General features: G+C 42.0%; 1 protein-coding gene across 2 annotated transcripts in view; it reads right to left on the bottom strand.

The window, feature by feature from the left end:
* Nucleotides 1-8,720: 8,720 nt before the first annotated feature.
* Nucleotides 8,721-24,195, bottom strand: part of BROX (BRO1 domain and CAAX motif containing) — a 43,435-nt gene continuing 27,960 nt past the window's right edge. For both annotated transcript variants that reach the window (XM_077485805.1, XM_077485804.1), the window contains 8 exons: nucleotides 22,626-22,698; nucleotides 22,397-22,502; nucleotides 21,128-21,217; nucleotides 18,408-18,493; nucleotides 17,009-17,090; nucleotides 14,865-15,015; nucleotides 10,128-10,287; nucleotides 8,721-9,311 (listed from right to left, as the gene is read on the bottom strand). In XM_077485805.1, coding sequence (XP_077341931.1) covers nucleotides 9,225-9,311; nucleotides 10,128-10,287; nucleotides 14,865-15,015; nucleotides 17,009-17,090; nucleotides 18,408-18,493; nucleotides 21,128-21,217; nucleotides 22,397-22,502; nucleotides 22,626-22,698 — 835 coding nt within the window. In that variant the 3' untranslated portion in view covers nucleotides 8,721-9,224. The remainder of the gene's footprint in view (nucleotides 9,312-10,127; nucleotides 10,288-14,864; nucleotides 15,016-17,008; nucleotides 17,091-18,407; nucleotides 18,494-21,127; nucleotides 21,218-22,396; nucleotides 22,503-22,625; nucleotides 22,699-24,195) is intronic.

The raw sequence follows: 24,195 nt of genomic DNA, 5'->3' as shown, positions 1-24,195 counted from the left end.
GAAAACTGTTGCCGATTACGCCATTGAATTCCGTACTCTGGCAGTAGAGGTTGCTTGGAAAAATGAGGCCCTCGTGGCTGCTTTTTCTCATGGTCTCTCAAATACCATCAAGAATGAGATAGCAGCCCGAGATATACCCACTGAGCTGGAGAAGTTAATCACGTTTGCCATCCTCATTGAATCCAGACTCAGAGAAAGACTCCCTTTTAAGGAGCGCTTGTGGAAGCCTCCTGTACATTTGTCTCCGAACTTTGAAGTCCCACACTTGCCTCCCTCCCCTTCCATGCCTCCTGGTACCGAGTCAGTTTGGGAAGATGAACCCATGCACCTGGGCTTCACGCGTCTCTTTGCGGATGAGAGAACCCTTCGAAGGAGGGAGAGATTGTGCTCTTATTGTGGCCCAGGCAGGTCACTTTTTGAAGTCCTGTCCTACCCATCCAGGGAACACCTGAAACTTGAGGTCCTGTCATGGACAGACCTTAGGTGGCGTTGTTTCGTCCCCAGTTATCCAGAAGAATAAGCCCCTGGTTTCAGTTAAACTTTCTTGGGCCAAGTCGTCCATTGAGATACAGGCTCTAATCAACTCTGGGGCTGCAGGCCTGTTCATTGATGCTGCATTTATATCGCAGCATTCAATTCCACTGCAGCTGCGTGACACTTCACTTGCCATTGAAGCTCTTGACAGGAGACCTTTACAGCCTGCCCATGACTCATGAGACTGTTCCATTGTCCGTGGCTGTAGGGGCTCTTCACCATGAGATAATCCAATTCCAAGTTATTTCCTCACCCAGATTTCCGCTGGTTATTGGTTACAGATTATACGGGTCTCAGTCGTTTCATGATTAAGAATGTCTATCCAATTCCGTTGATTATGCAGTTATTTGACCGGCTCAGGGGAGCAAGTTTTCTCAAAGCTTGATTTGAGCGGGGCATACAATCTTGTGAGGATTAAGGAGGGCAACGAGTGGAAAACTACGTTTAATACCAGAACAGGCCATTATGAGTACCTTCTAATGCCTTTTGGCCTTTGTAACCCCCCGGAAGTTTTCCAGGAATTTATTAACGATGGCCTCCGAGATTTGTTGCAGTTATGTATGGTGGTTTATCTTGACGATATCCTCATATTTTCCAAGTCCCTGGAGAGCCACCACACAGATGTCGGTCGTGTGCTTCAGAAACTAAGAGAGAACAATCTTTATTGTAAATTTTAGAAGTGCAAATTTCATCGTGAACAGGTTAAATTCATGGGTTATGTCATTTCCAATGCTGGTTTTTCGATGGACCCAGAGAAACTTTCAGCAGTCCTACAGTGGCCCCGACCCATGGGTTTACGTCCTCTGCAGCGTTTTCTTGGCTTTGCCAACTATTATCGCAAGTTTACACGTAACTTCTCGTCTCTGGTCAAGCTCCTGACTGCTATGACCAGAAAGGATGGTAACCCACAGAGTTGGTCTCCGTTGTCCATTAAAAGTGGTGGGCCAGCGAAAAAAAAAAAAAAAATTAAAAGTCAGCAGCTACAAACACTAAAGCTGCTGACTTTTAATAAGCACTTACCTTTCTAGGGTGCCCACGATGTCGGCTTCCTGAGGCCGACCCGTCCCTCGGCTCTCGGGTCCTGGCGCCGCCATTCAAAGTAAGGGAAACAGGCAGTGGAGCCTTGCGCCTTCACTGCCTGTTTCCTACTGCGCATGCGCGAGTCGCGCAGTGCTTTGTGACTGGGGAGCTCTGTGTTGTGGGACACATACAGTTCCCACAACACACTGCGCCCCATTCACCAGAAGACAACGTGAGGAGGAGAAAAACGAAGATCACCGCAGAATAGGAAGATGCAGATTAGGATGATCTGCCTAGCAACAGCCATTTCACTACTATTGCAATCAATTAATCACTCATAGATGTTTATATTTAATTTTATTTAGAATATTTATGTATGTGTGGGGCTTTTTTCTTTTGTTAACAGCCTTTTTATGTATTTTCTTTTTTTTTATTATTATTTTTTTAGGTGGACCTCCCCTTTAAGGCCTTTGTTAGTCTCAAGGCTGCCTTTGTTTCTGCTCCTGTGTTGGCATATCCTGATCCTACGTTACCTTTTATCCTTGAGGTTGATGCTTCTGAGGCTGGAGTTGGCGCCCTTCTGTCTCAATGTCCTACCTCTGAGAGCGCTATCTTTGTGGCTACTTTTCCAAGAAATTGTCACCTGTGGTTAAAGAGAGCTGTTAGCGATCATTTTAGGCCTGAAAGAATGGAGACATCTCCTCAAAAGGTACCACTGTGCCGGTTCTCATTCTTACTGACCATAAGAATGTCACATTCTTGTCTAAGGGGTAAACACCTCTCTCCCAGAAGGGCATGATGGGCTCTTTTCTTGCCTAGTTTCAATTATATTGGGGGTTAATTACTGAAGGAAAATCCACTTTGCACTGGAAGTGCACTTGAAAGTGCACTGAAAGTGCAGTCGCTGTAGATCCGAGGGGGACATGCAAGGAAAATAAAAAACAGCATTTTAGCTTGCACATGATTTGATGATAAAATCAGCAGAGCTTCCACTCATTTCAGATCTACCCCTTAGAATCAGAGCGACTGCACTTCCAAGTGCACTTTCAATGGACGTGCAGTGCAAAGTGGATTTGCCTTTCGTAAATAACCCCCATTGTCTCATTCTTACTCGGTACCAAGAATGTAAGGGCTGACGCTTTATCACAACAATTTTCCTCCACTTCCAAGAGGAAAGTCGGTTCTGGTTCCTGCGATTCCTCCTGATCATATTCTGGTTACGGTTTTCACCAATCTCACTACTCCTTTGGGTGACAAAATTCTTGCTGCTAAAGTCCATGCTCCTCCTGAGAAACCTTGTGACCGCTGCTTTGTCCCAGAGAGTCTCCGTACTGCTGTGCTCCAGACCATTTTCCCAAGGCTGCTGGCCACCCTGGGAAGAATCAACTCTTTTGGGCCATTTCCCCAACAATTCTGGTGGCCTAGTCTACGTGCTGATGTAACCGCCTTCGTAGCTGCCTGCACTGTGTGTGCTCAGAGCAAGACTCCACGACACCTTCCAGTGGGCCTCCTACAACCCATACCCAGTGGAGAGAGGCCCCGGGCCCATCTGTCTATAGATTTCATTGTGGAGTTATTGAACTCCCAGAGCAGCACAGTTATCCTTATGGTGGTTGACCGGTTCTCGAAAATGTCCCATTGTATTCCACTTAAGAAGTTGCCCACTTCTAAGGAACTGGCTTCCATTTTTGCTTGGGTGATCTTTTGCTTACATGAACTACCCAAAGTGATTGTCTCGGACAGGGTAGTCAGTTTGTGTCCTGGTTCTGGCGAGCCTTTGGTGCACAGTAGGGAATTGAGTTTGCTTTCTCCTCTGTATATCACCCGCAGTCTCATGGGGCCACAGAACGAGCTAATCAGTCCTTGGAACAATTCCTATGTTGCTATATTTCTGACCATCATAATAACTAGTCAGACCTCTTACCGTGGGCAGAGTTTGCTCACAATAGTGCCTTGAATTCTGCTTCCCGATTGTCCCTGTTTATGGCGAACTATGGTTTCCAACCTTCCATGTTGCCTGACGCATTTGTTCCGCAGGAGTGTTCCTGTGTTAGAGGAGCATCTCCATGGCCTTTGTTCCACTTGGGCACAAGGCCAGGAGGCTTTGCGTCATGCTAATGATAGGTACAGACTCCATTCTGACCACAGACACCTGCCTGAGCCTTCTTACCAGGTTAGGGACAGGGTCTGGCTGTCATCTCGCAACCTCAGACTTCGTGTTCCCTCTCTGAAGTTCGCACCTTGGTTTATTGGGCCTTTCTGTATTCTTCGCAGGATTAACCCAGTGGCTTACACATTAGACCTTAATTCTAATATGCATATCTCAAATGTATTTCATGTCTCCTTATTGAAACCTTTGGTCTAGAACTGCTTTACCACCTTGGTGCCTCCTCCACACTCTGTACAGGTTGAGAGCCATGAGGCCATGAGGAGTATGAAGTACAGTCCATTGTTGACTCCGGTAGGTTCCGTGGGCGCATACAATACCTGGTGCATTGGAAAGGGTAGGGTCCGGAGGAACGCTCATGCCTGCAATACCTCAAAAACAAAGCGAAGCCAAAGCTGAATATAAGCCCCTCAAAAGCTTTGGGTGCTGTAAACGAGCTTTGTCATAGACTTCTAGGGAGGCTTTGAAGCACCAAGAAAGTAACATGGGGTAAATTATAAGTGAGGCAACACCACTAACTTATCATGAGGTTTTTCACATAGGAACACCATCAATGGGAAATAGGGAAAAAAAAGAAAAAAAGAAGATGGATGAGTAAGCACATTTGACAAAGGCCAGTAAAAGTGTACCTTATGACAATGGGCTCTGCAAGTCAATACACAGACATGAATATTATTAGAAGTCCCATAACATTTTATTCTATTATATATTTCTCATATAGTTCTCTTACATATACATTTCTCTTAATATTAAACAACTGCACAGGGAAATTAAAATGTAGGATTATGGTCACTTTGATTTTAATCCGTCACTGCTATTTAGCTACACGGTTAACGATCAGACAGACAATCGTAAGTGTCTATGTATTCAGTTAAAAAAAAAAAAAAAAAGAAGAAGAAAAAAAAAGGTAGATTGCTTTTACTGACCTCTCCTTGTAAAAATACTAAATGTGATATGATGCTGATCCCTTCGCTTTGAAACATGTATGCAGATTGGAAATAATGACTTGTTCTGAGTCCGTGTTTCAAATTATGAGCAAAGGATTTGTTTCTGTGGTTGATTTTAAGGGTAGCCCGTTACTGAAAAAAAATTGTGGCGACTGAGGTTACTAGGCAAGAGCAGGCACTACAAGATGGCAGAACACATGAAAAAGTTTACCAAAACACTGCTTCAATACTCTGGTAGCCCACAAATACAGAGTAATATTTATATAGTATCAACAATTTATGCAGTGCTATCACATGAGTTTCTGCACTGAAGGAGCTTACAATCTAAGCTCTCTAATCGCACATGCATATATACACATACAACAGTATTTATATTATGTAAACCTTAAGAGTTCTGAAACATGCTCCCACATCCAGTGTGCATTGTGTTATGGGATGAGCCAAAAGCTGCAAACTCAGTAAGGGTGTACAGGCTACTGAGGCCCACTAAAGCAAAAAATTTTTAAGCCAATACTATTTACCAACACTTTGTGGCGCCTGGTATCACCTAGTAATGCCATGTTATGCAACATTTTCTAGAAAACAGGAACACTGTAAATCCTGCCATAGACTTGACCTTACCGCTACCCACTCCAGACATTTTGGGGCGATTTTATGTCTGTAAGAAACCCTTAGACATCTTTGTCCGCTGTCAACGAAACAGGTTAAAGTACATTGTCCCATCACTATATTTTTCTCCTAAAAAGGACACCAATCATGATTGCTCATACCTCCCACATACTTCTGTCACATAGGCTAAACAGAAAGCATCTGGCTGAGCCCTAGAGTGACTAGACCATGCCTGCATGTATGACCAGCCTCTAGTGTCTCTGAATCTGTGTGCCTTGGGACCCCCTGGAAGTCATGCACCCATCTCCTAGGTGTACAATTACGTCCCTTTCCCACAATAAACGTCCCTTTCCCACAATAAATTTATACTGGCAACTATCGTCATCAGTCAGATATTGAGTGTCCACATAAAGACAAGACAGTACTGTAAGTGTGCATACTGGGTATGTGTATATACACTGATCAGCCATAACATTATGACCACTGACAGGTAAAGGAAATATCTTGTTACAATGGCATCTGAAAATTGGTGGAATATATTAGGCAGCAAGTGAACATGTTGTCCATGAAGTTGATGTGGTGAAAACAGTAAAAAAAATGGGCATCGCAGTTTGTTGTGTATGGGGCTATGAAGCCCATGGTGACCCATGTCCACAGCCAAAAGTTTCTACAATGGTCACATGAACATCAGAACTGGACTACAGAGCAATGGAAGAAGGTGGCCTGGTCTGATGAATCATGTTTTTTTTTTACATCATGGGGCTAGCCAGGTGCATATGCATTACTTACCTGGGGAAGAGATGGCACCAAGATGAGGTATAATAAGGCAAGCTGATGGAGGCAGTGTGATGCTTTGGACAATGTTCTGCTGGGAAACCTTGGGTCCTGCCATTCATATGGGTGTTACTTTGGTGTCCATGCCTCAATGGGTCAGGGCTGTTTTAGCAAAAAGGGGGCCATACTCAATATTAGGTGGTTGGTCATAAAGTTACGGAAGGGTAAAATTAAAAGCAAGATTAGCGCAGGTCCGCAATACTCTACAGCATGGAATGTAGTCTTCAACACAATATTAAATATATCAAATATATTCATAGTATCTTCTGTGTAAATATGCAAAATAAACTAGTATGTATGATTATATTCTGTGCAAACATGCAAATAGATTAATACATATGTGAATAAATCAATACATGTCATAAAAAACTAATTCTATCTGTGATTTTTGTTAATATACAATCAACAATTAAAGTGCAATTAAAGTGCAACGTGTGTGAATGCGCAAATATGCATAAGCAAACTTCAAAATTAATGAGTTAAACCTCCTAATGCAATTGTGTGATGTTCTATCATTTTATATATATATATATATCTGGCTCTTCAAGCACATTAAACACCCAGTGTTCAAAGAAAAAACGTGAGTCCTTCACCAATCTCACCAATATAAAATTTGCTGTTTGAGATTGTGGACTTTTTCAATGCGCTCCAATCGCTGCTCCGCTGTGTTGTCTCAATCACAGACACATCTTGCCATGGAGTGTATAATGAGCAAGGAGAATGAAGGAAAAATGCTTCTCGTAGTGTGGTATCATTCAAACAGGCATTTAATAAAAGAAACAATAATTTCCACTCACATATTTCAAGTGCCCGTCTGGCACTAAGGATAACACGCTCAGATCAGATGAACGTTGTATGCTCCGGTTATCCCACATAACACAGGCTCCGATCATTCACCCTGCGATAACATTAGCGTCAGTCTCACCCTGGCAGCCACTCCGTGAAGATGTCAATCAAACGATGAGACAGGGACGCTGACAAAATTACAATTGCACTTTTAATTGCATTAGGAAGTTTAACTCATTCATTTTGAGACTCATTATTCATGAGGTTTGGTGTCACAGTTTGCTTATGCATATTTGCACATACACACATTGCACTTTAATTGTTGATTGTATATTAACAAACATCACTTATAGAATTATTCATTAATCAGTTTTTATAACATATATTGATTTATTCACATATGTATTAGTCTATTTGCATGTTTGCACAGAATATAAAATCGCACGTCCTAGTTTATTTTGCATATTTACACAGACGATACTATGAATATATTTGATAAATATATTCTATATAATATTGTATTCAAGACTACAGTCCATGCTGTAGAGTATTGCGGACCTGCGCTAATCTTGGTTTTAATTTTACCCTTCCGGTACTGACTCACATCATTACTGAGAAAGCTGTGGTCCATTTTAATTTTAATTTATTGTTTTCATCTGTGGTTTTGTATGGTCATAATGTTATGGCTTATCGGCACGCACGCACGCACACACTTTTTTTTTTAAACACTAATGTGTGTGCGCATACATACAGTGGATATAAAAAGTCTACACATATTTGGTCCCAAAAGTGTCTGATCTATCTGTCACAATGTCTCAGTACCCGTACAAATCGCAGATCACCGCCATTACTAGTAAAAAAAAAAAAATAATAATAATAATAATAATAAAAATGCCATAAATCTTTCCCATAGTTTGTAGATGCCAAAACTTTTGCGCAAGCCAATCAATATGAGCTTATTGGGATTTTTATTTACCAAAAGTATGTAGAAGAATGTATATTGGCTTAAACTGATGAACAAATTTGTTTTTAAAGACATTTTTGGGGATATTTATTATAGCAAAAAAAAAAAAAAATGTTTTTTTCAAAATTGTCGCACTTTTTTGTTTATAGTGCAAAAAATAAAAACCACAGAGGTGATCAAATAGCACAAAAGCAAGCTCTATTTGTGGGGAAAAAAAGAGGCAAATTTCCTTTGGGTACAGCATTGCATGACTGCACAATTACCAGTTAAAGGAGCGCAGTGCCAAATTGTAAAAAGTCCTCTGGTCAGGAAGGGGGTAAAACCTTCCAAGGCAGAAGTGGTTAAAAGGTGGAAAAAGTTCTGAAATGATTTATCTTTGTCTCATTTTTTGACATCACAGAAACCTGACATTTTAACAGGATTGTGTAGACTTTTTATATCCACTGTAGACATTTAGCTTTATATCTATATATAATGTGTGTGTGTGTGTGTGTGTGTGTGTGTGTGTGTGTGTGTGTGTGTGTGTGTGTGTGTGTGTGTGTGTGTGTATATATATATATATATATATATATCTATAATCACACAGATCTATAGATCTATATCTATATATAATGTGTATCTATAGATATAGATCTATATCTATACATACACACACATATATACATGCATACTGTATATACACCTATGTGCCTAACCATGCTGTCTACTCCAAAGTACAGAAGAGGGAAGGGAATCTGGCATACCCTTCCACATAGAAAAGTCAGCGTTTGCCTACAGCTCAAATCCGGGGTTCAGGGAGTGCCCGGGGTGTGCAAAGACAGCTCTAATATTACCTAAAAATGTATGCAGTAAAAATAAGTAAGAAGCAGAGATGGCTTTATTTGTATGACTCAAAGAAAGAAAGAAACACTCTTTCAGAGGCACCTTGACATATGTGGCTTTGGCTTTTACATGCATCTGCAGATGCACATGACTGTGATTATCTCTCTTCTATAGGAACTTTAGAAATGAGTGTTAAATTAAGACCACTTTGTCAGTGGGCTATTTCTGTGAACTTATAATGAGGTGCCCCTTCCACACTCCTTGTTAGTTATAAGCTCACCGATCTGCTACTTTCTCCTCCGTCGCACACTTAAGCAAGCTCAAGACTGTTCTACATAACTTTGCTGTACAATGAGGTTAAACAGGATTATGATTTGCAGAGCAATCAAAGTCAGCAGATCAGAAAGGAAGTTTTAGGTCTGCAGATGAAGTGTGTTAGGGTAATCCCTTGTCTGTATCTAGAAGAGTAGAGCAGAGTCCTTCTCCATCCAGGGAATGAGAGGGGAAGAAGCTGTGGAGATGCTGAGGGCCGTCTTTGGGGTTAGGAGATCTGACATCCAGTGTCCTTCTGTGGTTTCAGGTCAGGTTCCTTCATTGGCCTTACCTCCTCTTCTTTCTTGGGCTTAGCCTGGAGAAAGAAACAAAAAAATAAAAAATGAAAAGTGAATCTTAGTACAACATCTTGTGCTAAGTAAATCACATTTAAAGCGGTTGTAAAAGTAAAAAGTTTTGTTGTTCCTACTTTAAAGTGATACTTTACGGGCAGTAGCTTTCCGTTCGGGGAGGTGAGAGAACCGAGCCATCGGCGGGTCGGTTCTCAGTGAAGAGGCAGCGGGGGATAGATGCACACCTAGGCAAGTATGAATCTTAAAAAAAAAACATTACTTCTCTGTGAGCGCCCCTCTCCTGGCTCTCACAGGCTTGGCTGAGAGGAGCGGGAGACATTGGCTCCTGCTGCTGTCAGTCGAAACCTGTGAGCAGAGAGCGGGGGGGTGAGCCTAGCAGTAAAAAAAAAAAAAGAGTCGCTGGTTCGAATTCCAATCATAACACTACCTGCCTGGAGTTTGCATGGTCTCCCTGTGCCTGTGTGGGTTTCCTCCCACACTCCAGAGACATGCTGGTAGGTTAAATGGCTTCTATCTAAAGCCCTAGTATATGAGTGTGAGTTAGGGACCTTAGATTGTAAGCTCCTTGAGGGTAGGGACTGATGTGAATGTACAATGTATATGTAAAGAGCTGCATAAATTGACGGGGCAATATAAGTACCTTAAAAAATAATAACAATAACTGGTAAGCTGCACTATATTACATTTTACTCTTGGGTTTGCATACAGAGGATATAGAGCATACCACAATCAAAATAAAAAAAAGATATAGCATCTTCTAGCACAACACTTCCAGGAGAAAAGTACATTTTGGGAACACATAAAGGAGAATTTCTTACACCATCATCTTTTGGCCTTTTGGTCAGGTCGAAGCCGGCTTGTGTTTCCGGGGTCCACAGCGGGCTCATTTCAGGAAATTCGAATGGCACAGGTTCCACCAGGCCGTAATTGGCCTTAAGCTCCATTTCTGGTAACTCTGTCGGGACCTTCTGGAAATAGCTGTACAAAAGAAGCAGGTCATTTTTATAAAACAATAGCAAACTACAAAGACTGATAGATACAGCAATTAACAGTCCTCCATCATAGGTACTCATATGCTAAAAGGGAAGAGTTAATACTTCACCTTTTTTTAAGGGAAATATCACCTTCAGATGTTTGCCCATTTTTAAAAAGCTGCTTTTGGCACATTTTTTTCTCCTTATAAAAATACGGGTTACAAAAATTCGACTTACAAACTCAAGCAGACAAGGTCATAAAATTATAAATCTCCTCCACCTTTTAATTTAAAGTGGTTGTAAACCCATGGGGGGGAAGAAACCTGCAAGGCAAAGGCATAATGAGCTAGTATGCATAGCATACTAGCTCATTATGAATAACTTACCTGAGAACAAAGCCCCCGAAGCAGTCCTCTGTCTTCATGTCTGCCGCTGCCATGGATCCCGGAGTGACTTCCGGATCTCGCTGCTCCAGCGCTGTGATTCGGCGGAGCAGCGATGACGTCACTCTCGCGCATGCGCACGGGAGCCGACACTCGCGGCATATCCCCGTGATCTGCGGCTTGCCCAGTGCTCCTGCATGCGCCGTAGACAGCGGTGGCTGTCTTTTTGGATATATCTCCTAAACCGTATAGGTTTAGGAGATATTTCTTGGACCTACAGCTAAGCCTTAATCTAGGCTTACCTGTAGGTCAAAGTGGTTTGTAAGGGTTTACAACCACTTTAATCACTTTACCTCCGGAAGATTATCCCCCTTCCATGACCAGGCCACTTTTTTGCAATACGGCACTGCGTTACTTTAGCGGACAATTGCGCGGTCAAGTGCAAATTGACCCAAATAAAATGTATATAATTTTTTTTACACAAATAGAGCTTTTGGTAGTATTTGATCACCACTGCGTTTTTTACTTTTTGCGCTAAAAAAAGAAAAATACTGCCAACTTTGAAAACAAAAAATATTTTTTACTTTCTGTTATAAAACATATTCAATAAAAAATAAAATCTAATTTCTTCATAAAATTTAGGCCGATATGTATTGGTAAAAAAAAAAAAAAAAATTCCTACTAAGCGTATATATTGATTGGTTTGTGCAAAAGTTATAGCGTCTACAAACTACTGTGCGTATATATTATCTATCTGGAATTTTTCTTTTATTTTAAACTAGTAATGGCGGCGATCAGCGACTTATAGTGGGACTGCGATATTCATCGGACAATCTGACACTACCTGACACTTTGTGGGAACCAGTGACACTAATACAGTGATCAGTGCTAAAAATATGCACTGTCACTATACTAATGACACTGGCTGGAAGGAGATAAAAACATCTAGGGCACTCAAAGGGTTAACTGTGTGCCTAGACAGCGTTTTACTGTACTGTGTGTGTTGCTTTTACAGGGGGAAGTGATGGATTTTATTCCCTACCTTGCAGGAACACAGAATCCATCCCTCTCCCCTTGTCAGGACGGAGATCTGCCTTATTTACCTGATGATCAGCAAGTGCCAGAGGGCATCCAGGGCCGACACCCACACATTGGCGTCTGCTGTAATTATAGCAGAAGCGGCCCACTGGCGCCACACGTTCCCTAGGCGGAAGTGCAAAATCATGTATCTATACGAGATTCTGTAAAGGAGGGCTGATTTACAGCAACAGGGTAGTCTTTAACTGGTTAAAAGAGAAGTATGGGTTTTTTTTATTTTTTGAATCATACTCATCTAGGTGGATGCAGCATCGGTCCGATGCTGCATCTGTCCCCCAGCCCCTCTAAGCCCTTGTACACACGGTCGGAGAATCCGTCGGAATTTGTCTTATCGGACCGTGTCGTCGGATAATCCGACTGTGTGTGGTATACATCGGACTGATTCCGTCTGAATATCCATCAGACCCAATTTTCCAACATGTTGGAAATATTTCCCGACCAACTGGGCTGATCGGACATACTCCGATCATGTGTAGAGAATTTTGATCGGACCAAGTGCCACGCATGCTCAGATCAAATTCCTACATCAAAGCTATTGGCTACTAGCCTGAATGTAGTCCCATCATAACGAAATTACGTCATCACGTTCTGAAAGATCGGATTTTTTCGCCAACTTTGTCCGACCGTGTGTATGCAACAGTTTCGGACAAGATCCGACGGACAAAATCCGACGGATTTGGTTGTGGAAATCTCCGACCGTGTGTACAGGGGCTAACACTGTGAACCAAGCGATTGATCACCGCTGATCGCTCTGTTCTCACAGCTCACCCAGCTCTGCCCCCTCTTTGCTCACTGGAGCGCTGGACTGTGGAGGGGGTGGGAGCGTCAGCTCAGGCTCTCAGGTCCCAGTCCAGGGATCTGGGCGGATTTAGACTCCATGGTCGTGTAGAGACGCCTGAGCCTGGACCAACTCGGACGTCAGCAGAGAGCGACCTTTAACCTGCTCTCTGCTAAAAATGGGGCACACAAGTGCAAAACGAACTGTACTTTTGTGATACAACACAGGAGAAGTACAGCCAAATGAGCTTTGGCTGTACTCCTTTAAACAAAGCTCTTGCCAATTAATATGCAACCTTATCCTGAAAGCTGCCTGTGGACATTTATAATCTGCCCGCTGCCATATGAGGAAGAGGAGTATTGTACAGACATCCCTGGCACAGGCCTCTCAGAATACAAGAATAGCGGAAGGCTAGAGGAAATCTGGCTCAGCTGATCAATTTTCCCCCCTAAAGAAGGCTCAGATAGGGATATCTGCTGTGACCGAGTGGTGTCTGGTGACATGAGCATTCCTCAATCCAAATGTAAAAAGATGTACTGAGTAATGTTCTCAGGCACACCAAAAATGAAACCTCTCATTGCTCAGGTGTGATGCTTAGAAGTAAAAAGGACTCACCTCTTGGCTAAATCTTATAGATATAGCGCATAACCATCTTGCTGCCCTCTCAGGATGGTAGGTATCCTTAAGCAAACTACAAAACAAAGAAGAGGGTGCACCGGCCTAGTGCTTTACCATATATCAATTTTATTAGGAAATACATAACAATTGAATACTCATAAACATATGTCATGCACAAGTATAACTAGAGATGCAGATGAAAACGCCTCCAAATCACTATAGGGAAGACCTTATAGCGGTTTAAGATGGTTAACGCGTTTAAAGGGTCAAGCCAGTGGGTCAGAGGAAGAGGACTAGACCTTTGAAATGCATTCGCCATCTTTAGACGCTATGAGGTCTTCCCTATGGCAATTTGGGGGCGTTCTCATCTGTATCTCGAAGATATGCTCGTGTATGACATGTGTTTGTGCGTATTCACTTTGGTATTTGTTTCTTTATAAAAATTGATTTATGGTAATGTATTAGGTCGGTGCGTCCTCTCTTTTGTTGTTTTGTAATGTTCTCCGGTAACCAGACAACTATACTGAGCCAGCTTAAAACTCTGTTTCTGTCTGTAAAGGATCAAAATCCAAAATTAACCATCATCCATTCAGATTCCTCGTGCACAATAAATGTCCTGATGAAGCAGGATTTGTGTATAACCCCTGAAAACGCGCTGGCTGTCATCTCTTGATAAATGCTTTTAATAATAAAAACAAACAAAAACAAACATTTCTATTTGGACTAGCCATGGCAGTTGAATGGGCAGGTACCAATGTCTAATGCCGTGTACACATGGTCAGATTTTCCGATGGGAAATGTTGGATATGAGCTTGTTGTCGGAAAGTCCGACCGTGTGTATGCTCCATCGAACATTTGCTGTTGGACTTTCCGACGACAAAGTTTTGTTGGTGGAAAGTTTGAGAACCTGCTAACAAAACTTTGTTATTGGAAAGTCCGATCGTGAGTACACAAGTCCGTCGCATAAAAAATCATGCACGCTCGGAATCAAGCAGAAGGAGCCGCAGTGGCTATTGATCTTCCTTTTTCTCGGCTTGTCGCATGTCACAGCGTTCCCACATTCGCAATTGTTGGCCAACATTTGTGTGACTGTGTGTATGCAAGACAAGTTTGAGCCAACAATCTTCAAACAAAAATCCACGGTTTTGTTGGCGGAAAGTCCGATCGTGTGTATGTGGCATTAGTTAACATAAGGGAGCATAAGACACAGGGAGGCTTACACAATTATTTAGTATGAAGGTTAGACTCAAGGTTATAGAAAGATATTAGGGTTACAGGCAGGGTTAGGCCGGGTTCACACATGTGGGCGCGGGTTCATGCCTGGGGTCAGGTGCGTCCTTGTACACCAGTTCAGGTGCAAATCAGACTCGATTTTTGCCTGAATTCACACCTGAATCTGACCCCAGACATGCACATTACTCTTTTTTGAATGCGTACCTCGGCCGTCCTGGACATGTGTAAAGCGGCTCCTTTGAGAAGCCGGTCACACTCACCTGTCATGCGAATTGGATGGGGGGAAACCCACATCCAATTTGCATATATGCGAACCCAGCCTTAGTGTTATAAGAAAGGCTAATTTGGAGGATACAGGGAAAGTTAGTGTTAGGGTTATAACAAAGGTTAGTCCAGGTGTTACAGACAGGGTTAGGGGGCCTTAGGGTAGGTCCCATAAATACAAATTTCAGGAAAAGAACTGCAACTCACATGAATCCATTCTCCCGTTGGCACTTCTCTAGCGTATTCTTCACCTGTGTCCCCAGCTTCCTAAAGAACAAATGTCCTGAGGGTTTGGCTGTGGTTCCGGGACCCTTTGTCTGTCCATACTCCTTACACAAAACTTCAGCTTTACCATAAACTGCACAAAAAGAAGAAAAAGTACCCATAAGTAAACTATGCTGACAGCTTCATCTTTAAAGTGGAACTCTGGGCAAAATAAAAAAAAGACACATGATGCAGTCGGGGGGAAGGATTTACTAAAACTGGAAACCAATCAGTTTTCCTCAAGCAAAATATTCCTCAAGCACTGAAGGTCTTCAAAACAGGTAAGATCTGCAGCGCTGGCTACAGTACAGGTAAGCATTCATTTACTGAATTCATTTTCCTTACAGGCAGGGCGGTTTTATTCTTTTTGTTTATTTTATTTTAGCAAAAGAATAAATGTATCACTTAAAAAACTACAAAAAGGAAGTTTATAGATAAGTATAACTGTATAGAATTGTTTTATTGGTTGTCACCTCAGCCGAGGTATGCCCATAGGTTGTGTTATGGAACTTTTTTGTTTTATTTTGATGCAAACTCAAAAAGAATTTTCCAAAAAAAAAAAAAAGGGTGTGACCGCCACTTACTGGTAAGACACAGTACTGCAGCATCCACTCACATAAACGTCCACTTTTGCAACCAAAATGAGATAAAAAGTAAGTGTTATTTGTTACACGTTTCCCTTCACATAAACTTCAATATTTAAAAATTGCTGTTTTTTTTACTTGCTTAAAAAAATCTTACCTAAATTTTCCCTTTCTATGAGATGTTAAGGAGAGGATGGGGAATGTTATGTTTGCCATGATTTACACTGTCTGTACTTTGCTGGTAGATACCAGTTGTAAACTAGACGCACACAGTCTGTCCTAAGAAAGGGATAGAGATCTCAAGACTTGGGTGCTACATCGTACCTGAATGCACTTTAAAGTGATATTAAAGGCTATAATTTTTTATTTTTTTTTTAAATAACAAAACACATACTTACCTGCTCTGCGCTGTGGTTTTACAAAGAACAGCCCAGATCCTCCTCTTCTTGGGTCTCCCACAGGCACTCCTGGCCCCTCCCTCTTGCCAAGTGCCCTCAGAGCAAGCAGCTTGTAATGAGGGTGGCACGATCCTGAGTCGCTGCTGTGTTCATTCACGCATAGAGCTGCGGCTTAGTCCCGCCCCCTCTCTCCTCATTGGCTTACTGGCTGTGATTGACAGCAGCGGAAGCCAATGAGGAGGCTCAGGTAAGTATTAGGGGGGCTGGGAGGGCTGCTGCACAAAACGTTTTTTGCATTCATGCATAGAATGCATGAAGGTAAAAAACAAAACAAAAACGTAAGCCTTTAGAAATACTTTAAAAATAATCCCTAAATATGTCCCTGCATTGCAAGCTATTCTAAACAATAGAACAGTCCTGTGTATACATTTTCAACTGGTAACTCTGCATATAGTACACTTCCCATTTCTTTATGTCTACACCCTCTCCTCCATGGTATTAATGAAACTAGCCATGGTGTCACACAGGCTGGACCTCAAACATGCCTGCCTTTGTTCCCCTCCATGGGGGCTGATGGGATAAGTCGTTTACATTATATAAATAAGGATGTTTGTGCTTTCCTTTTCAGCTCACAGGAATTTACAAATACACTGCATTTCTAGCAAGAAAAGCTGGTATTTTCTGAGCTTGCTGCAAAGCTGCAAATGTTCTTAGCCTGGAAAATGAAAACAAATGCAGTCTCCCCATTTAAGGACTTGTAATTACATTTTTAGTTTTAGTTTAGATAAACTTTAAAAGGAAAAAAAAAAAAAAAGTAGGGCTCTGGAAGCAAGGGCTGAGGGAAGACTGGGGAAGGACCGCAGCAGAGGCAAAGGAAGCACCCATTTCAGCCACTGTGCTGCAGGGGAGCATGGCTGAGACTGGGGCCTCTACTGCCTCCACCTTGCTAGGAGATCTCCTATGCTGTAATGTAAAAAAAAAAAATAAAAAAAAATAAGGGGAGTGGGCAAATACATTTTTCCAGCACTGTACATCACTTTATAATGCGGGTGTGCTCTACTCCATCAAACAGCCAATATAGAGAATGCAAAGTCTGAATACTCACGTTTTTCAGCTTCCTGCAGGGATCTGACTGCCTCTCCACACTTGTCACTGGCAAGCAATGTTTGACCATGATAGCAGTAAGCCTACAAAGGGATTTAAATTCATAAGGTCACAAAATCTACAATAGTCTGGAGCTCCTTTTCACATATACAGCATATCTTTAGAGAACCTGCATCTGTGACACCAGTTCCACTAAATGAAAAAAAGAGATGATTATAACTATTAGATGAAATTCTTGTTAATGTAAAAAAAAAAAAAAAATTCAAATAATACATTTTCTAATTAAAATAAAATTGTAGTTTATTTTATTTATATCCTTAATGTTCCCATTAGGTCCTGAAGCTACTAATAATATTCATCCGACTCCCAAACTTTTTTACTCAATTTTTATCGCCTTTAAAACTTAAAGTAAAAAACAAAATTCAAGTATCTGGGAAGATGCCTCTCTAGGATGGCTAGCCTGGTATCAGCAAACTTTTAGTTTTATTACCTGGCCATACAATTGCTATCCAAACATGACTGACTCCGGACAACAAAAGTCAACACCTGTACAGCTACAGAAAAGGCGACTGAGTCCCTACGTAATTCAGTACATCAAACAGTGCGTCACATACAAGGCACTGCTCTGATAAAAAAATTAACTGAATTTGCATTGATGGGTCAACAAAAATATTTGGAAGTGATTGATTCGCCTTCCTAAAAGGATATGGGGCAACCCATCTCTCCCCGAGTTTCTGCCAATCCTAACTTCAGAGTCCTTGTCCTCTTTGGGTGTTAAATTTATCCATCAGCTTTTTGTGGACAACACTAATGACGTGCTAAATTTCCAAAACGTATAACTTTAGCTCATCGCACCCAACTCTACCAGATTTGTTTTCTAACTGCCCCCTGGGTCCCCACTGGTGGTAGAGATTTCTCACACTATCAGATTTTCTGCTGATTTTTGTATTCAGATTTACCAAAACCATGTAGTGCAAGGGCCTGTCTGATTGCATACAAATTGAAACTCCTAAGGTTTGACCTCATATTATATGGTTTTAGTAAATCTGAAGTTAAAAAAAAAAATAAAAAAATCAGCAGAAAATCGAATAGTGTGTATGGGGCTTAATTGACAGGAAGTGGAGATATTTTCACTCACTTCCTGTTCTGTCTGACACCCGCCAAAGACAGAAATCTCTGAAATGAGGACAAGGACAGCAATAAAAACCAACATTTAAACTACTCTCTGTATTCTACCCAAAACTAAATATTGGAGTTAAACACCCCAATATGCACACCATACTGTATTATTATCCATATTTAATATCATAATTTGACATTACAACTGATAACTAAAGAAAATTGATGGGTATTTTGAAGACTGTTAGTGGAAAGGACCAGCCTCAAATTCTGATACTCACATAGGCCATGTAAAAGCACATTTTCAGCTGGGTGTAGCTCCTCCACTTGGCTATATAAACTGGATCCAGGGTGGTGAGTGTGTGGTCTGCAACCAATATAAAAGAATTAAAAACAAAAAGGGATTACACACATACCACATCACATGCTGCATTGCCTGCTACAATACAAAACTTTTATTGTGTAACGTCTACTAGATTAGCAACATCTAATCCAATTTGGCTGCCAAGGTAAAGGCAGGAGTGGCACCCACCACTGACACTGTTCCAAGGGGAGGTTTGGTGAAAGCCCCTCCTTCCACTGCACCGCTTGATGACCTGCGCTATGAAAGACTGATCTATTAAATGGGCAGCTTAGTCCCGCATATTAAGCCGCGTACACACGGGCGGACTGTCTGGCCAACTTAGTCCGCCGAAACACATTTCAGCGGACAGTCCGCTCGTGTGTGGGCTTCAGCGGACTTTTTCAGCGTGCAGTCTGGCGGACTAAGTATTTCGGAATTTCCGTAATATTGTCCGTCAGACTTTGGTTTCAGCGGCCAGTCCGCTCGTGAGTAGGCTAGTTGGACGGACTAAGTATGGCGCATGCTCAGAAAGGATTTACACGGCGAAAGGTTGCATTGCTGTGTATTGGACTTCCTATTTCTAGTCCCGTCGTACGTGCTGTACACGTCATCGCGCAAACTTTCGGCGGACTGTTTTGCATCCGTGTGTGGTCAAGTCCGTTCATTCGAAAGTAGGACGGACTGTCCGTCGGATTGTCTGACGGACTAAGTTGGCCAGACAGTCCGCCCGTGTGTACGCGGCTTTACACTTAGAGCATCTCTCTTTTGATGTAATAGGGGAGCTCCGCTGTCAGTGTAACAGCCATCAACTGTAATACTTGCAAAAGTATTCACCCCCCTTGGCATTTTTTGTTCTATGTTCTCTTTTGCAGTGGTTCGTGTGATGTAGTTTTTACTTGAAAAATAAAGGCACAAGTTACAACAGATTCCATCTGGAGTGCGGCTGTCCAGAGTTTCTTCTCTTCCTATCTATTCTCTATTTTTTGGTCCGGAAAAGTTCCTATCCGAAAATGCGATTGTCTGCACAAATTCCGACACGCAAAATTCCAATGAATGCTCAGAAACAATTTGACGCATGCTCAGAAACATTGAACTTAATTTTCTCGGTTCGTTGTAGTGTTGTACGTTACCGCATTCTTGGAGGTTGAAAGTTCAGAGAACATTTGTGTGACCGTGTGTATGCAAGCCAAGCTTGAGCGGAATTCCGTCAGAAAAACCATCCAAGTTTTTTCCCAGACGTAAAATCCACACGTGTGTACGGGCATTAGAAGACTTGGAGAGGGAAGGGAAGCACAGCAAACCAATTAGACTTCATGGCATTGCAAAATGCTATCTTATCTACAACTGAAAGCTTTTCAACAGTGGAAAACAAAATGGACATTGGCCGGTGTTCTGTGGAGAAGTGCCCCCCATCGAATAGTGCCCGGTATTTGTACTGAGCATGCGCCATACGGAACAGCACAACAGCTGGATTTGCCGATTAGCTGGGCTGACATAACCAGGGCACATGCGTACATCGTAGGTGGCATCTCTCAATGGGAGATACCATTTCACAAACACAATTTAAACCTATACAAGCAGCGGGGGGAGACCGTAATTCTCAGATTGTGCATCTCTGCTGCTGGAGGGTGGCTAGTGGCTGTGTTGAAGAGCTGCTTTTGTCTGTGTTGCAATTTTCCCTTTCACACAGGCAAAACCGGCTGATCAGCACAGCAAACCCGCCCTGCATCATAGTCAAAACCGAACCATCAGCACACTGTAAAGCCGCCCCACAACAGCGAGGCACAATGTAAGAACTACGGTTTCCCCCCGCTGTTTGTATAGGTTTCAATTGTGGCCGTGAAATGGCATCTCCCATCGAGAGATGCCTACTATGATGTGCGCTTGCCCCCTGGTCTCGCCACTCCAGCTAAACGCCAAAACAGCTGAAGTGCGGCTCCGTCCTGCGTATATGCGCGGGCACTATTCGATGGGGGGCATTTCTCGACAAAACACTGCTTCAATAAAAACCGTCCGACATTCGGCCCCTGTGTATTTGTTGGCCTGTCCCCCAGAAGCTGGCCATTTGCCCGGTTTCTGTTGGACAAGCATGCTGGAAAACCTGCAGCCAAAAGATCAGAGAGTGCTGGCGGGAGTGCCACCCCCCTGTCAGAACACAATAGCTCAGCGGGGGAGATCGCTCTACTAAATTTGGATAGTTAGTACAGCGGCTCTGCCCGGAGCTGTCAGTTTTGTTTTTTTGTTTTTTGTCCAACCTGCTGGGTTGAAAAAAAAAAAAACTTGTGCTGTGTACTAGGCTTGAGTTGGAGATGTGTGATCAACTAAAAAAGGAAAAAATTATAGTCACTTCCCTGGTAGCGACAGAGGTGCCTGGATCACAAGGCTGGCTGAATGAAATTACAAGTCATTTGCCAGGTAAAGATAGCTAATGTGTACATATTCCAACTAATTATTTAGCTGTATGCCTGGAGTTCAGCTTTAAGTCTTTTCATATTAGTCTGAAATAGAAATAAAAATTACCATTGCATGTCTTTATGTATGTATGTATGTATGTATGTATATAACAAAATCTGTGTTTACCTCCAAGACAGGGCTGAGTTTCTATGTTTCCAGCCAATAAGCGACAATATTAATTATCCACAGTAACATAAAACTTACCAACTCTCTGGTAAAAACTGGCGGTTTCTTGGGCCAAAGCGGCTATCAGACTTGGATTGTGCTTCAACTCGATGGCTCGAGCAATGGTCACTGTCCAAGGGAAATAAATCATCATGAGCGGTCGACAAGTCTAGCTGAAAATATATCAGCTTTAAAAGAGGAAAAAACTCCCCCACTCTGATGCTTCTTTTCATTTAGTCCATTATAATAAGCAATTATCAAACTATAGTCACTGTAATCCAGCCCAAATCGCATATTACTTACTGTTTAAAGAAACTTTAAAAAACGTGTTTCCAGGGGTTAGGCAGCGTCATCTTAAGTATTGTTTTCTGAGTCCACAGTGGAGTGTATTTCCGCCCTTACATTGAGCACTTCCTGTACTGTTAACCAAGCCTCCTTCTCAATCCAGCGTTTCTATGGCAACCCTACTTCCCTGTTCATAGCTGACTTGTTTTATTTCATAGTATTTATTTGTGGCGATGTCTAATGTTTCCCTTTGTCAGTCTTATCAGCTTCAACTGATAAGACTGCAGTAATGGCCAAGTTTACACTGCATGTGATGTCACATGGTCACATGGTCACATGGTGTGTAGGAGGAAGCTCCGAATGATTCTGCAGCCTCCTGGGATATCAGTGGTGTGCCGAAGGAAATCCTGATAACAGATAAGCACATAGAGAGTGTGCAGTAAATCAGGGGAGAGCTGGGCGTGCTCAGTGACTTCATTATAAAGAACAAAAAGGATTACAACAATACTAAGTAAGGAGATATCTACAAGCAGTGTTCATTAGGGTTTTTTATGCTAATTTACATGGGACAAAGTTGTGGGGGAGGGTTTACAACCACTTTAAACTGCATTACTCAATGCTGCCTTTAAATCCAAACTGAACTTCAGAAAAATACTCTGAACTGTCTTCAGGGGCAATAAAACAGTAAGTGATCTCTTCCCATTTGCTTAGCTGGTAAAGCAGCAACAGCTCAAGTAGAAAAGTCTGTCTCCCACATTCATGCTGCACAAAAAGACCACTGCTCTCTGTATAGAAACAGAGGTCTCTCTGAAACAGTATGACATGGCCCTGTGAATCAAGCCAGAAGACTAGAGAGCTCTAGCTCAGCCAGGGTTATGGTGATCCGCTGCAGAAAGACCTCTGCTTCTAAACAGAGAGTAAGAGTTCTTCTTTACAACATGAAAGCATGGGACAGGATACTATGGCTACGGTAAAATTCAGACAAACGCACACAGCAACACATCAGTTGAATGTACTCTGTACCTTCTTGTGCTTCTGCTTGGCACTGGATGATATAAGCATCAATCACCCGACTCTCCAAATCCCGACCCTTTTCTGCTGGAGTAATAAGTTTTGGAATGTGACTTTCCTGTACACACAAATAACACATTAATGTTAGGACATTCCATCTTAAACCATGAACACAAAAAAAAAAAAAAAGGTTTAGTAAAACTCCAAATGACCACTAACAGCAGGAGAGCACCCATCTTACCTTCAAGTGCTTGAAAATGCCTGCTGCAACCTTCAGACTTTTATGAACAATTTTTGCCTCATCTTCTGTGATGCTGCAACAATAAAATTCATAATATCGAAACAAAGCAGCATATTTCATGGAAAAAAAAAAAGTGAAGTGAAAGGTTTGTTTACAGAAATAAACTGATTTTAGATGCAATTACTCCAGCACAGGTTAGAAAATCATATCACCACTGTTCAGATTATTTTGCTCTGCAGCTCCCATTGTCACCTACCTCTCTCCAGGCTACTCACTGGACCATAAATGCCAATTCACTGCCCTAGTAGTTCCATTTGCTCTCCTCTTCCTATAAGCAACCTAATGTATAACCAAGTCCAAAACTTTTTACTTATTCTGCATAGAAAAAGAGGTGGCAGACGGGCACGAAACACGATAGGGTGGAGCTACATGCTGATGTCACGCCGCCACTTTTGGTTTCGGTGATAGATGGCTGCTATGTTAGTGCACTATTGTATATGCTTTGGTGATCACAAATTTTGACATCTGGGTGCAATTTTAATTGCTTTTTAAGAATTTAAAAATATCTACCCATCTCTATCTATATCTCTATAGGGTATTAATGAGTACAAAGCCGAACACCAAGGGTATGGCCACTAGCTCAGAAACTAGGCAGCCTTTACAAAAGTATTACATGAATAACAAGAGAAAACAAAGAAAAAAAAAAAAGGAGAAAAATAAGAGGGGGGGGGGGGGGCAGGTTTGACCAACTTTTTATGAACTTTTAATTAATTTTAAATAAATACTACACTATATATGGTCCTTTAGTGTGGCTCCAAGCGGTGGACACATCTTTCCTATACACCAACACAGAGTATCTGGTTGTCCCCGGTGGTGAGAAGTGGTACTACTAGGAATCTTTAGTGTGATGGTGGAGCTGTATGACCATGTGTAAGAGGCTACAGTGATACAAACATTTATGTTGCTGCCTTCCTCTGGCAGTGTAGTTATCGGTTAGAGGAATAGATTGCTTTAGCCACATTGTGATGGGAAGAATCTTAACATGTGGTGGAAGATCTCTTGTGGTGGAAGATAACAGCACATTTGGACATTTTTTGTTCATAGAGAACTTTATTTGCACTTTGAAAGATTTTGCAATCACGTTCTGTGCAATATAAAATAACTAACAACTTAGTGCGGATAGTGGGAGCCCCTCCTATTGTGCACAACAGGTGTGCAGATCAAGGAACTCAGCACAAAGATCTCACCAATAGAGATCCCGAGAGACAGAAAAGACAGTCAAGGGGTTTAACGCTCCGGAACCTACCAGACACTAATCAATGAATTTACCCAAAATGAATGTTTCAATCTCCAATAAAGGCTGCATACATACCTGAGCGTTTCGTTTTCAGGCAGAAAGTCGTGCGGTTTTGCCACGATTTTGTGCGGGCCAAAAAGGTCATCAATGCAAAAAGCAGAAAAACGCCTGTAATCTACCCAAAAAGAAGCTCATGTACTTTTTTGAGCTTCAGGTGTTTTGCTTCAGGTGACAAAATGCTCAGATATGAAAAAGTGCCATTGAAATGAATTC

This window comes from Lithobates pipiens, unplaced genomic scaffold, assembly GCF_037356315.1.
Source record: "Lithobates pipiens isolate NorthernLeopardFrog02 unplaced genomic scaffold, aLitPip1_a1.2 Scaffold_18, whole genome shotgun sequence".
Lineage (NCBI taxonomy): Eukaryota > Metazoa > Chordata > Amphibia > Anura > Ranidae > Lithobates > Lithobates pipiens.
This window is presented reverse-complemented; position numbering and strand designations above follow the sequence as displayed.